Genomic DNA, 15,108 nt, shown 5'->3' on the forward strand with positions numbered 1-15,108 from the left:
CAATTGGATTTTAGTGGGGTTTTCTGGCTGCACTGCGCAGCTTGTGGGATCTCAGTTCCCTGACCAGGGATTGAACCCACCTCCTCGGCAGTGAAAGCGTGGAGCCCTAACCACTGGACCACCAGGAAATTCCCTGGATTTTAGTTCTGAAGGGTGATGAAGCCTTGTCTCCTTGTGATTTCAGGGGGAAGATCTAAATCGGCTATCTGGCTCTGAACCATCCTAATGAAGCAACCTGATGAAAATCAGAGGCAGCCTTGCAGGAGCAAAGACAGCACCATATGGCAGCCTCCCAGGTGAGTATGGAAGAGACAGGGGCAGCCTTTTCTTTGAAGCCAGGGAAGGGTGGCTATAATGGCTGATTGCAAAGACACAAGACTAAGGTGTGTTTAAATAACAACACAAAAAAGAAGCTATCCATCATTGAGAGTTTGCTGTGTCAGGCACTGTACTGAAAACTTTACAGGTAGAATCTTAATCATGCCCTGGATGCAGGTACTATTATTATCCCCATTTTGCAGACAGAGAAGTTTAACAGCTTACTCAAAGTCACACAACCAGTAAGTAGCAGAGTGACTTCCAAATTCTGGTCTTACTTCAAAACTTTTTTTGTTTTGGTAGTTGTATTTGTTTTTATTTTTTGTAACACAAAGAGGGAGAAAGGAGGCAAAGGGGCAGGGCCCAGCAATGTGCCTGGAACAGCTTCTGAGGCATACGTTCTGAGGCATACATTCGTCCTGAGGCATATATTCCTCCAGATTTGTTCTGAAAAGGCAACTTCAGTCCATGTTTCTGGAAACTCTCCAGGCTGTCAACCTCAGTGCAAACAACTTAAAATAAAAACCTCCCATCTGTTCACCACACGGGGATCCAACACAAAATGCAAAGCAAACCTGCTTGGAAAACGCCCGCTCTTAAAACAAGAGTGAGCAAAGCCTGGGATTTTGACCTCTATCCTAGACCACATCCTTCGCAGTGCAGTTTAAGTTTCTTTTATCGCTGCTTCTTCCCTCTATCACCGTTCATTACCAGTAGTTAAGGGTCTTCTCCAAATGGAGGCAAGAGTGACCCTGGGCAGTGCTTCTGAGCCCTCACAGCCATTATTCACTTTGATCAGTTGCGTCTAGACACGGGGTACAAGAAAGAGTGGCTGCCGTGAAAGCATCTCTTAAAGTTCAAGATTGTGTGTTTCTGTTGGTGGGAGGAGTCGGGGGGGAGAAATGTGTGGAGCTAGATTTCTTAAAGGCCTCTATTTCAACCAGTGTGGGGAGACTGTCTTGTTTTGTTTCTTTTTAAGAACCTAAAACCTGGGGCTTCCCTGGTGGCGCAGTGGTTGAGAGTCCACCTGCTGATGCAGGGGACATGGGTTCGTGCCCCAGTCTGGGAGGATCCCACATGCCGCGGAGGGGCTGGGCCCGTGAGCCAAGGCCGCTGAGCCTGCGCGTCCAGAGCCTGTGCTCCGCAACGGGAGAGGCCACAATGGTGAGAGGCCCGCATACCGCAAAAAAACAAAACAAAACAAACAAACAAACAAAAAACCCAAAGACTGGAAATCAAATGGGCTATCCAGTCAAGGCTGGAGCAGGAATCACTACATAGTTAAACAGCTTAACACTATATTTAGGGTATGCCTACACTTAAAATAGATAGCTTTTTTTTTTAAGTGTATGTTTTCATTTCCTATGAGTCAGAAAATATCCAAATTACAAAGAATCTCATATCAGTCCTACTTATGAGAGCAAGAAAATCTAGAAAGAATCCAAATTTTCAAAAATAGGAGAATAACAAATTACAGCACATTAACCAGCTGGAGTATCATACAATGATACCATGAAGACTAGGTTAGGAACATAGGAAGGTGCTTATGCAAATTTTTGGGAAAAAAATAAGGTTTTAAACACAAAGTCCTATATATACGCACAGGCAAAAGACATGGAAAATAATTTTTAAAGTGGTGGTGAGATTATAAGTGACCTTTTTCCTTATAGATTTTTTCTTATTTTTATAATCTTTTGCGACAAACTGGAAATGTATACAATTATATGTTGCCTTGTACCTTATGTGTACATTTGGCTTATTTACCTTGCAGTCCTATATCCAGATATGGCAAATAGATTTTCATTTGAGCGTGCAAATTGCTGCATGAAATTTACATATTCCTTTAAATCCATAAATATGTATCTATTGCTGTTACACAAGCTGGAATTAATTCTTCGGGTTAGAGTCTTTTTAATCCAAATTTCATTATGCTATGTTCATCAGTAATACTTTATCTATCTTGGGTAGGAATCCAAACGAGAAAAGTGAAAGGGAGCTGCCCGCCCCCCCAGCAGTTCCTATCAATACAGCAGTGAAACCCCATTCTCTCAGCACACCACCTCTCTTTCCATCTTTCATGGAAGTCTGGAAGGATTATCTGGAGACCCCCAGGGCTCCTAAACCATTAAGAAGGCTGAAGTCTGGCAACCCCAGCAGGTCAAGTGACTCTTCTCTAAGGTCCACAGGAAACAGCACTAGGGAGTCTTCCTATGGAAGAAATGAGTGTTTGTGGTGATTCTCATCCATCTGCTTTCCTAGGAAGCAAGGACTCCCTGCAGACCTCCCTTGTGGAGTAGGAAGCTGATTCTGAGGTCTCAAAGAGTCCGTGTAATTATTTATTTATACTCTACTCCTTGCTCTGAAGATTGGGAGATGCTCTAGGATACAAGCAAAGGTATAGTGGGACCAAAACATTTTTTTAGAAAGTTAAATGGCATAGAACAAGAAATGGGAGGCGGGTATGAGGGAAGAATTTGTAGATTAAGTTCAGCAAAAGAAACCTACAATAAAAAAACAAAAACCTTGGTGGCCAGAGTAAATAGTACAACGAAAGCATTTATAAACTAAGAGAGCTCTTGTTTCTAAGGTTTGAGAGATAAGGGTGAGTCATGCATGCCTATGGCTGGATTTCTCAAGAAAATTGCACAGCATGCCTGAGACTTTCCCACTGGTTTTAGGTGGTTAAAAATCTTCCCGGAAGGGGGGCACAATGCCTGTTTTCAGTGCACTCCTGTATCATTTACTCTCATTTTGCCAGGCAATCATACCCTATTATTATTTCTTAATGTGTGTGCATTGCCTCCTCTAGATTATAGACTCCTTGAGGGCAAGAATTCTATTGTATACTTTTTCTATATTGTCCTCCAACCTCTAGTCCCTAAAATAATATAAATTCTTCTTAAATGGAAATGGAAATTCTTAGTCCTGTAGGCCAAATTACTTATAATCTTAATCTGCACATATTCTCTAGTTACTAGAAGACAACAGGGAAGTCCTTTCTATGTTTGAGTGAGCAGAATAAGAGATTAATGAAAAACTATAGCTAGAGGGGAAATAGAGAACATAAGCTGGAAACGAGAGACATTTCAGATAGGAGTTTTCAAGTAGAGGGTTAGGGATGGAAGAGATATGAACAGTTCTGCAAGGATTTGAGACCAGAGACACTTCGTGGAGTCACATTTTCTTTACACTGATTACATTCCTATTCCTAGGCAGATTATCTGCCTTGTTCCTTTTTAATTTCTTGGGAAGGTGCTAAGGCAGACAGGCCTGGAGTATCCTGGAAAAGGGTACTGTGTGAGAACACAGCAGGAAGACACATCATGGGACTGGTGGTGACCAAGCTCAAGTAAGCCAGCAATGAATCACTTCCCCGCTGGGTCGTGAGATGCAGATACCAGCCGCCTCTATGAAGCCTTCACTCACCTTAAAAACAAAAATGAAAAACCCTCCTGCCTGGGTGCTGGGTCACATTTCTAAAAGGCTGATCACTGGGCTTTTAGCAACAATATTTAATCCTTTTGGGATAGTGACAGGGCTCACTTTGGATAGCAGTGTCCTTGACCACAGCATGACTCAAGGAGTTACTTGGCAAACTGTTCTATTGTGAAACAGGTTTTCACAGAGGAGGTGGGCTTGGGATAGGGTGGGGGGTTAGTTCTGATGCAGGATGTGGTCAGCACATCAAAACCTGGCTCATCGGAAGGCCACAGGACTACATTATTCCACGGCATGTACCTGGGAATTTAATTTTCGACTTATGAGTCTAAGCAACAAGAGTTCCGCTGGAAAGGCAGCATTTCAAATTCCGAGTATCTCCTGAGTTGACAACAGATCAGGACTCACCATCATCAAGCGTACTCACCTCTCACCCCCATCCTCACGCAGCATCCACCCAGGGGAGCTGACTCCTTCATGCCTTCGGCCCAGCCATGTCCAGTCGGCCCCTCGGGAGACAGAACAGAGTTCTGTGTGTTCCTGGGCCACATACACGAAGGGCCTTGTACCTTTCCTGTCATTAGCTTTCCTCTGGAGACAGGGATTCCGCGTGGCTCCTCAAGAATGAATGAACGAGGGCTGGTCTGCCTTCACTTACATCTGCTGCAAGGGCTACCAGCCGGATCCCGTGTTCTGTTAGCTTCCACTCAGCAACGCATCCAAATGCAAGAAATGGAGCAACAGAAACTTATTTTCAAGGGCCAGTGTTTTGCTTAAATATGAAATGTGAATCTATTCTTTGAAACATTCTTCACCCCTGTGCACAGGTGATTAACCATGTGGCAACTGTTACTTGAGCATTTGTGTCTGGGCCAATCAACAAACGTACTGAGAATGCATTTTATGTGTGAGATACCACTGCAAAGCCATGAATGGTCTCTTTCATTTCGAAAGGAAAAAAGTTACCTTCAGTTTCCCTAAGGACCCAACGCAGGGAGAAAAAAAGGCTCAGGGCTAAGGAGCAGAAGAGGGGCTGGAGGCAGAGGCAGGGCGGAGGTGGGGAGACTACATACATCATCACCTCGTTTAGTTCTCTGCCTTATAGGAAGTGCACAGGCAAACCATCTGCTTGAAGGATGGAGAAATTGCTGCACAAATGGTAAAATTAACCTGGGGTCACACAGTGAGTGGCGGAGGGCCTGAACCTGGCCCCTCTGGTTTCCAAGCCCCACACTGCACTGCCTGCCCTGAAGGGGAACTGGGGTTGAACTCAAGCAGATGGTGACCTTGAGCAAGCCACCCAACTCTCCAGCCTTGATGATGATAAGCCTCCTTCCGGCTCCGAATCAGCACTTCAGTTAAGACACCAGCCTTGGCAGGCCCTGATAAGGCCTTGACTCGCCCCTTTGTTCTCCACGGCCTTGGTAACAGACGTAAAGAAAGCTCACAGGCAGCAGCAACCAGTTTTATCCTCAGGTCGATGCCTATTTGTCAAGAATTTGGCAAAAGTTGCATTCACATTAGTGAGCCTTCAACATAGCTTCATTCATTGTTTGACACACAAAATTTATGAATTCTGTTGGAGGCATGTAGCTCTGAAAACCTCAATGTCAAAAAGTGTATAAAATGGAAGGAACGCCTCTTGTACTACTGCCTGCCATTTCTATCAATTTCTTTCCAAACCCGTCTCCAATTTTGGAAATGATGGCTCCCTGAGCACCCCAGGGTTTTGATTGGAGAAATCAGATTTCTTTTCTGTATGTACATGTGACAACAGATTTTTTTAAAAATCACATTTACAAATAGCGTTGACGAAGTGAAAAAATGGTTAACATCAACTCAGATACTTGTTCAAGTGAAAAAGACACTTTTCTCCTGAAGAAGAAAAATAAAAATCAGGCCCAAAGTATTAAACTCTGGAGGATACATAGCAGCATACACAAAAATTAGATTTTGTTCTTGCCAGCGATAGCTCTAGGAGCAACATGAACTGTTCTCTTCAATGCCAGTGTCAGCAAGTTCAGAACGTATCCACAAAAGTGCTCTTCTTTTTTCCTTAATAAGAGATCATAGAACGCTCATCACAAAATTATTTTTGGAAGATGCTTATATCCTTAACCTGTACCCTTTCCTCTGTGGAGTTCCACAATGTTTTACACTGAACAAGGCAACGTCTCCAGCCGTTCATTCTGAAATCTGGGCCTGCTAAGTCTTGGCAACGAATTTAGGGTATGAATCTTGCTTTGTCTGTACCACACGGTTTTCTAAATGGTGACTGTATCAGCGTCCAGCCTCGGTGTTTGCACACTGAAGAGCCTTCACCGCTCTCCCGTGTTTGGAGATGATCACACTGGGTCTGACCCAAGCTGTGCCCCCCGTGGGGAAAGGGTGTTCTCCCTTTTCTATGTATCAGAACGATCAGGTAATAACAATTCTCCGAACTGGCATGATGCTGTGTTAATCCATTGATTTCATCTGGTCCCTGGAACCCAGGGAGGAAGTCAGGCCTTAAACCACCTACTGGGGTCATGGTAGCTGCAAGCTGACTCAACCTCCAACCTCCCAGCCTCCTCCTTTTCCAACTGTACCCATTGCCTCACCTGGTTCTACCCATGCCCAGGAGCTGCTTTGGAAGAAGAATCCAAACAGGGCTTTGGAGTCACACGGGCCCGACTTTGACGCCAGCCCACGCTACTCAGGAGCTCTGGACCTGTGAGCAGGTTTCCTCAGACTCCCTGAGCCTGTTTCTGTGTAAGTGAAATGGGACTGAGGTGAAGCTAAACACCAGTAAGGCGCTTATGACAGGTTCTGGCACAGGTTATCTGAGAACAGTCCTGATAACAATCATTGCCACATGGGGCAGAGTTAGTGTTGTCCCAGCTTCCCCAAGTCTTCCGTGTTGGTCTCCATGGCACACGCGGCACGTTGAGGGCAGCAGCAGGAAGGGCCATTGAGCGTGGCTGAGGTGCTGTGCTGTGTACTTATCACCTGGGTCACACATTCCCGTCCCACGATGATAACTTGTGAGCTAAGGGCCCATTTCATAGAAGAACAATCTCAGATTTAAGGACTCGACAGGCTAGGCAGCTAGGAAAAGTGAAGCCAGATCTGGCTCCCAAAAAGATGCTGGGTGTAGGAGAGCTTTTTTTTTTTTTTTTTTGGTGGAGAGTTTTTGACTAGAGGGAGGCAGGGGGCATCTCTGTCTAGCTGAGGATGGGCAGGGAAGTGCCCAGGGCTGGTGAAGATGCAGGAAGGCCAATGGGGTGTGGGGTGTTTTTTTTTTTTTTTTTTGGTAGGAGAGTTTTTGACTAGAGGGAGGCAGGGGGCATCTCTGTCTAGCTGAGGATGGGCAGGGAAGTGCCCAGGGCTGGTGAAGATGCAGGAAGGCCAAGATGCAGAGAGTTTATTTGCCTTGAGAAAAACGACAGCTTTTTAAGAGGTGGGAACTGTAACCTGGCCACCGAGCTTCTCTTTGGGTCTGTGGAGAGAAAATATTGGGTTGGCCAAAGGTTCATCCGTTTTTTTTTTTTTCCCGTAAGGTGGCTCTAGTAGCACTTAGTTGTCTTTAACTTCATTCAAAACAATTTTGTTAGATTGTATGTGACAGCTGTCACATCAGCGTGCGTTTAAAACAACACTTGTCAAAATTGGTGACTTTTTGTGTAGCCATCTTAATATTGAAGATGGAAGAAAAAAAGCAACATTTTCAGCATATTATGCTTTATTATTTCAAGAAAGGTAAAAACGCAACCGAAATGCAAAAAAAAGATTTGTGCAGTGTATGGAGAAGGTGCTGTGACTGATCGAACGTGTCAAAAGTGGTTTGCGAAGTTTCTTTCTGGAGATTTCTCGCTGGACGACGACCCATGGTTGGGTAGACCAGTTGAAGTTGATAGCAATCAAATCGAGACATTGAGAACAATCAACGTTATACCATGCAGGAGATAGCCGACATACTCAAAATATCCAAATCAAGCACTGAAAATCATTTGCACCAGCTTGGTTATGTTAATCGCTTTGATGTTTGGGTTCCACGTAAGTTAAGGACAAAATACCTCCTTGACCTTATTTCCACATGCGATTCTCTACTGAAACGTAATGAAAACGTCCCATTTTTAAAACAAATTGTGATGGGCAATGAAAAGTGGATACTGTACAACAATGTGGAACGGAAGAGACCGTGGGGCAAGCGAGATGAACCACCACCAACCACACCAAAGGCCGGTCTTCATCCAAAGAAGGTGATGTTGTGTAGATGGTGGGACTGGAAGGGAGTCCTCTATTACGAGCTCCTTCCGGAAAACCAAATGATTAATTCCAACAAGTACCGCTCCCAATTAGACCAACTGAAAGCGGCACTCAACGAAAGTGTCCAGAATTAGTTAACAGAAAACGCATAATGTTCCATCAGGATAACGCAAGACTGCATGTTTCTTTGATGGCCAGGCAAAAACTGTAACAGCTTGGCTGGGAAGTTCTGATTCATCTGCCGTGTTCACCAGACATTGAACCTTCGGATTTCCATTTATTTAGGTCTTTACAAAATTCTCTTAATGGAAAAAATTTCAATTCCCTGGAAGACTGTAGAAGGGAACTGGAACAGTTCTTTGCTCAAAAAGATACAAAGTTTTGGGAAGATGGAATTATGAAGTTGCCTGAAAAATGGCGGAAGGCAGTGGAACAAAAGGGTGCATACACTGTTCAGTAAAGTTCTTGGTGAAAATGAAAAATGTCTTTTATTTTTAGTTAAAAAACTGAAGGCGGGCTTCCCTGGTGGCACAGTGGTTGAGAATCTGCCTGCCAATGCAGGGGACACGGGTTCGAGCCCTGGTCTGGGAGGATCCCACATGCCGCGGAGCAACTAGGCCCATGAGCCGCAACTGCTGAGCCTGTGCGTCTGGAGCCTGTGCTCCGCAATGAGAGGCTGCGATAATGAGAGGCCTGCGCACTGCAATGAAGAGTGGCCCCCGCTTGCCACAACTAGAGAAAGCCCTTGCACAGAAACGAAGACCCAATACAGCAAAAATAAATAAATAAAAACTCCTATCCTCAACGTCTTCTTTAAAAAAAAAAAACAACAAAAAAAACTGAAGGCATTTTCTGGCCAACCTAATACCTGATCAGAGTGTGGAAGAACAGCTACAGAGATACTGAATCCTTTTCAATGAAAATATCCATGCATCCAAATGAATTTATTTCCATTTTACTGTGTTCGCTTTTCGTGGGAACGTCTTTTTTTCCTCTGTAGCACAAGTTTAGCCAACTAATACTGTAATCTGTTTTTGTAATGTTGTACAACTAGTATTGTACAATATTGTACTAATATTGTAATGTTTTTGTTTGTCTAACGTCTTCAAGACTGACCTGTGTTTTCAGTTTCCAAGTCCAATAAAAAGAAGATGTATTGGAATTTACAACTCAGCATGTGTTAGAAAGCAGAAAATCACCAACACCCTTTACTGCTACTTTGAAGTAGAATCACTCTGCTAGGTGACAACACATTTGGTGCATTAACCCACAATTTGTTGATGTGTATGACTGCCACTACTAGAGACTTAGCTAAGAATTGAGGAAAAATCCCCAAATAACTAGAAGCATGGCAAAAGGTCTACATGTACGTACATGCAGATATAACCCATAACCTGGAGAAAGGCTTGGACTGGGAAAGTATCCTTTGCTGCTTGGCTGTAACTTTAACAGACAAAAGGGATGCTGGCCTGAGGGCTTCTGGGAGGATGACACATGAAACCCAGTTTCTTCCTGGACATTGGGATATTAATTTGCTTTAAGAAACATGTGTGAGGGAAGGTAGGTCGATCACACGATCTAAAGTTCACAAAGTAACAACATACAAATGACAGGACCACCCCATTTAGAAAATGCCCTACAATGTGCATTTATTCCATATCATTATACAAGGTTTCCATACAGTTATAACTCTTAAGACAATGTTTTTTCTTCACCATTGTATGTGGTGCCTAAATCTTTCACTTGAACATGGTGGAAATCCACATCGCATGCTATCCCACGAGCTGTAAGGAACTGCAAATGTGCCAATTAAAAGAAAACAGAAGCCTTAGAAGAGCATGTTGGCTTACAAGCCCTTGGCTTTAGTGAATTCTGCCAGACAGGATCCGTAGTCTCACCTCATCATTAAACCCAAGACAAAATAAATTAGTGTTGGACAGAATTCTAAATTGTACAATATTGAATGAAAGACCACAGTGGGACCTTCTGTTTAAAGTAGCACCAATCCACACCTGATTGTGTTTCCAACATTAATCTTCCTGTTCATGTATCATTGGCACTTTGAGTGAAAATCTTTCTGCTTCAGCAAGGATTCCTGGACTAAGCATACTGTGTTGCTAAACTCTCTACAAAGTGTGGCAACGTCAACTTGGGAAATGGCACATTTAAATCACTGTCGCCTTGACACGGGCTTGCCTGTGTGTGTGTGTCTTTCCCACCCCTGATCTAGCTGGTACTTTGTGGATGTATCTGTGACAGTGGTAAAAGTAAATAAAAATGCATTTAAGGGGTTTCATGGTAAGCATGGTGTTTAAAAACAAACAAAACAAAAAACAAAAACAACATGAAAGAATGTGGTCGCAGCTAAGGAGGTTTTCACATGTTGTTTAACTCCAGTAAAGTCTGATCCAGCATCTGGTGCATACTAAGGTTTTCTTCTTTGGCATGAGCCACTTTCTCTGTGGTGGGATTAGAAAATTAAGTCATGAATAGCTGCGCTTTGGACACAGTGGTGGTTTGTACATTTAGGCAGGCAAACATCAATCACAAACACAGGATGAGATGATTAGGGCCAGGCATGCTCGTAAGACATTACTCATTTCCAGACAAGGACCTACAAAGGGGAAGCTGTCTTGGACCCGAAGGAACTACAGGCACAGCAGGTTCTCACAGAGTGGCCAGGTGAACCTCCACCAACAATCCACTGAGGTCAAAATGCAGGTGGGGTTGGTGAAGGTTCACTGGTCATGTGCCGTGGGAACAGGGAGAGGTGCTTGCAGCACTGAAGTTAACAGCAGACGTTTCTGAGTTACAGGCAGTTAAGGTCTGAGAGTTGTGTTATAACACAGTCTCACAGAAAACAAAGATGACGTAAATAGGCTTTCTGACAACTTTTTCAAAGATTTATTTCTGTTACTCATTAAAAAAAAATTACCAACACGTTTCATGCACACTCCAGTAGGACATTCTCTTATTATTATTTTCACAGTGTTCTACTTATTATTAGCATGACATTCTCACCAGAATCCAACAACACTGTTAGATCGAATAAAAAGCATACCTTTCAGACAATCAGGGACTTCTGACATGAACTCCTGTTTTCAAAAGCTATTTTGCCCAAGCATAGGTAATCATATTTCAAACACTATACCAGATACTTAGAAGTTAGAAATATGAATATGTAATAGGAATATATATTATATATATCACATCCTATATATAATATATATATACTTATACGCATACACACCCCTCTGCTTTGGCTTTCTAACTTAAAGCAAGACTCAGTTCTCTGTAGGAAATAGAAAACATTTTTTTGGTCCTCATTATGTACCAGCTCAAACAAGAGGACCTGCTCTTGCAAAGATGAGTGCTGAATTGATTATAAACATTGATCCATATACACAGATGTAATTTTACCATAAAAGTGGTTTGGGGATTAAAGAGAACTTAATTATTCCAGGTATGAGAGGAAAATGCAGGCAAGGCCAGCCTGTCAACTGATTCATGTTCAATTCTGCAGAAAGGAATCGTTTTCAACCCTATTAGGTGAAGGTATGACAGTCTTAGATTTCCTGCCCATGGGCTGCGTTCCTAGAATCAGCCCAGGTTCTCTCCCACTTAAGTTTAATCCTCATTCAGGGCCAGCTTTAGTTGGTTAGTTAGGCGGCGGTTTTGCTCAAGTTGCTGGTAGAGTTCGTCTGTACAGGTCAGCAAGCAGGTTAGCAGAAGAGAAGAGGCAGAAGGAAGAGAGGTTAGCTGGAGTTGGTGAGAGGGAGCTCGCAGACAGAACACAGAGGTACCTCGGGCGCCAGTCACTTGCTGAGCAGGTTACCCTTACCCTGTGGTCAGCTGTCCTGTGCCCAGGAAGGGCGGATGGAAAAGGCCTGGCAGACTTAGGGAGAGCCAGGACGCCTCTCTTGGCAGGATGGGAGGGAAAGAGAGCAGCAGGATTCGAGGAGGAGGACAGAGAGAGGGTATGTTCCTCATGCATCTCAGTAAAAACACTGTGTAAACCGGGCTGAACGCAGCTTCTGGAAACAGCCTCAGGAACAGGGGTAGGGCTGGAGGCGAGCCCACTCCTTGCTATTCGAGGAGGACAGAGAGAGGGTATGTTCCTCATGCATCTCAGTAAAAACACTGTGTAAACCGGGCTGAACGCAGCTTCTGGAAACAGCCTCAGGAACAGGGGTAGGGCTGGAGGCGAGCCCACTCCTTGCTAGGGTTCAGCTGAGAGCTTCCTGCGAAACCTCAACCTGCCCATTTCTGCTCACCTCTTCCTGGAACCCCTTTCATCTCCACTCCCAGGGCTGGCTTTCCTCTCAGGTAGCACCAAGAGGGGCTACTGCCGCTGCATTAACAGCAGAACTGAGCTCCCTGTCCCTCCCCTAGTTGCCGTGATACAGGGTGCGAATTCTGAACTCTCATCCAGCCTAGATACAGGGTGTGTTACCCTACTCAAACAGCAAAAGAACAAGCATTTATCTCCACTCAAAACTGACTTAAAATTTAACTGCTGACCTTCTGAAGAGGATGGCATTCTCTGGTGCTAGATGGACGTGTATAAAATGAATAAAATCTCAAACAGCCACATGGAGACCAGTGTGAAAAGCATTTTACACTTGGGCATGTAATCTGCTCACTTGGCAAGGAAGGCAGCCACAAGAGTCAGTCTGTATCTGGTGGTCCAGGGGATGCCCCAACAAGGACAAGAACCTGGCACTTACCATGAAAAGCTGGAGAATACATTATTGCTTCCAATGACGGTGACAACCTAGACCCACAAAACTCGAACTTAATGATCTTGAAAAGCGATAATCCTATGCCCCGGGGAAAAGAAAAAGGTTCCGTCTCTAGCCCCCAGGTCTGTGGGGAAATTGATCAATTCTTATTTTAATTTTCTCTCACGTACGCTAAGAGATGGGGAATACGCTATATTCGTTGTGCTTTCTAGCTTGGAATATCTGCTGCGTTGTCTTCTTTGTTGATCCAAATTTTCTGAATATTCGAAACCCCAGTCAAATGCCACCTCCTCCAGGTAGCGCCCAGTCAGAATTACTGTCTCTATTCCTTGTTGACTCTAAATGCACACCATCTGTTAGTTCAGACTTGCTTCCTTCATCTATCTTCCCACAAGATAGCCAGCTCACTGAGGGCAAAGAACATTTCTGGTTCATCTCTTTACCACATCCTTCCTACCTTTCATGGTATCTTGCATGTTTGGGGGGTGCAAAATCTATACCCCACTAGCACATTCACACTATCGCGTGGGAGATACCACCAAAGGCAGGTAGGATGTCTTAGTTTGCTGAGCCAATGTACAGCCAAACTGGGATGGAAGAACTCTGGAGAAATCCCAGAGAATCCAGAGGGTCAATGTGAATGCAGCTTAAATGACAGCTGTCCCTACCACATCCTCCTTTGGACCTGCTCCACTTCAGCTGCCATGGAACTGGTGTGCCTGGAACACTTATATGTTTGCAAGTATTCTTCCCTCCTGTTCTAACTCCCCAATGTCTGGGATGTCTAGTGCCAAGCAATGCTTTTGGGGTTTGGTCCAACCAAGGCTCTTGCAGCAGCTGCCTCTACATATGGCCTGACCCTGTGAGCTAGAAGCCTGGGCCCCAACAATTTCTTGATAAAATCAAAAAGCAATTTATCCTCCTGTGTACCCATACCTTCTTGGGCTATTCCAGATTTGCCTTCCAGTCCATCAGTTTCCCATTTCCCCTTGTAGAATATACTTATAGGAAGTGTGAAAATCTCCAGAAGGGCTTTCAAAAAACAGATGTGCCTCCAAAATTAACTGAACATCTGCTCAGCAGAACTTTCAGACTTGTCATTTTATCTATGGCAGAAAGCAGGGTTACTCAGAGAAGGGCCCACTTCTATTACTCTGAATTTTAAAAGAACAAGGCAGGAATCATAGTCAAAAGCAGGCCCAAGAAGACTTAGGAGAAGATAAACAAGAAATTACTGAAGACTTTACACTCTCAAGGGAGAGACATTGTCTAAATTATACATTTTTAAAGGTCCACTATACCATTATTAAATTCACTTACCTCTTAAAAAGAGTATTTTTACTCTCTTCTGAGGTTTTGTAGAGTGACTGACATTTTCAATTTGTCCAAATTTACTTGAATACAGGGGTATATAAACACTCTTAGGCTAAGAAAAACTATACACAAACAGACGAAGGTCACCCACATTTAAAACACAGGAGAAATATAGCCAGACTGTTGAGGATGGAGAAATGTTGGGAAATAAGAAATAAAAGTCCACATCATTTTTAAGCTCTAATTTTGTGATGTGTTATAAAAAAAAAATCACTTAATTGCTGGTTTTGAATTTATAAATATAACTGATAAAACTATAACTGAACAATTTCTACTTTTTTTTTTTTTTGTGGTACGTGGGCTTCTCACTGTTGTGGCCTCTCCCGTTGTGGAGCACAGGCTCTGGATGCGCAGGCTCAGCGGCCATGGCTCACGGGCCTAGCCGCTCCGCGGCATGTGGGATCTTCCCGGACCGGGGCACGAGCCCGTGTCCCCTGCATCGGCAGGCGGACTCTCAACCACTGCGCCACCAGGGAAGCCCTCTACTATTTTTAAGGGGTAAAAAAAAAAAAAAGAACCAACTTTAATGGCTATGCTTTAAAGATGTTCACAAAAAAAAAAAAAAATTACCACAAAGATTTACTGTAAGTACAACCCCTCCTAAAGAATACATGATGCGCTTAAGAGCACAAAAATAAATCTTGACTTGAACATAATCGTATGTTCCTTAAACCAAAGAATGTCATTTCATGATCAAAATGAAGGTGGCTGAGGAATGAATATACTTTGAAAAAGCTTTAACTGTTCTTTGTGCTGTAAACGGATGATCAACGATAACCTCAACTAACACTGTTTGAATCCACATTCCTTTTCACCTTTTCTGATATGTAAGTTCCTAGCAATGTGGGGTGGCAGCCACACCCTCCCAAGCAGGGCTATCTAAACACCAACACAGAGGGCTCACCACATCCCAACTAAACATCTGGCAGAGGAAGGCACTGCTCAAGGCAGATCTTCCGGCTCCAACAAGCAACACCCCCTGTGCAGA

At 43.7% G+C, this 15,108-nt stretch overlaps 1 protein-coding gene across 11 annotated transcripts in view; it reads right to left on the bottom strand.

The window, feature by feature from the left end:
- Positions 1 to 9,627: 9,627 nt before the first annotated feature.
- The window catches only part of TPM1 (tropomyosin 1), a 28,291-nt gene continuing 22,810 nt past the window's right edge, over positions 9,628 to 15,108 (bottom strand). For 3 of the 11 annotated variants that reach the window (XM_007458861.1, XM_007458863.1, XM_007458866.1), the window contains exon 9: positions 9,628 to 10,463. In XM_007458861.1, the coding sequence (XP_007458923.1) occupies positions 10,381 to 10,463 (83 nt within the window). In that variant the 3' untranslated portion in view covers positions 9,628 to 10,380. Of the gene's footprint in view, positions 10,464 to 11,631; positions 11,706 to 15,108 lie in introns of those variants that run through there. The other 8 variants (XM_007458873.1, XM_007458872.1, XM_007458868.1 and 5 more) reach the window with 5 other exon arrangements.

Source organism: Lipotes vexillifer, unplaced genomic scaffold (assembly GCF_000442215.2).
Source record: "Lipotes vexillifer unplaced genomic scaffold, Lipotes_vexillifer_v1.1 scaffold102, whole genome shotgun sequence".
Classification (NCBI taxonomy): Eukaryota; Metazoa; Chordata; class Mammalia; order Artiodactyla; family Lipotidae; genus Lipotes; species Lipotes vexillifer.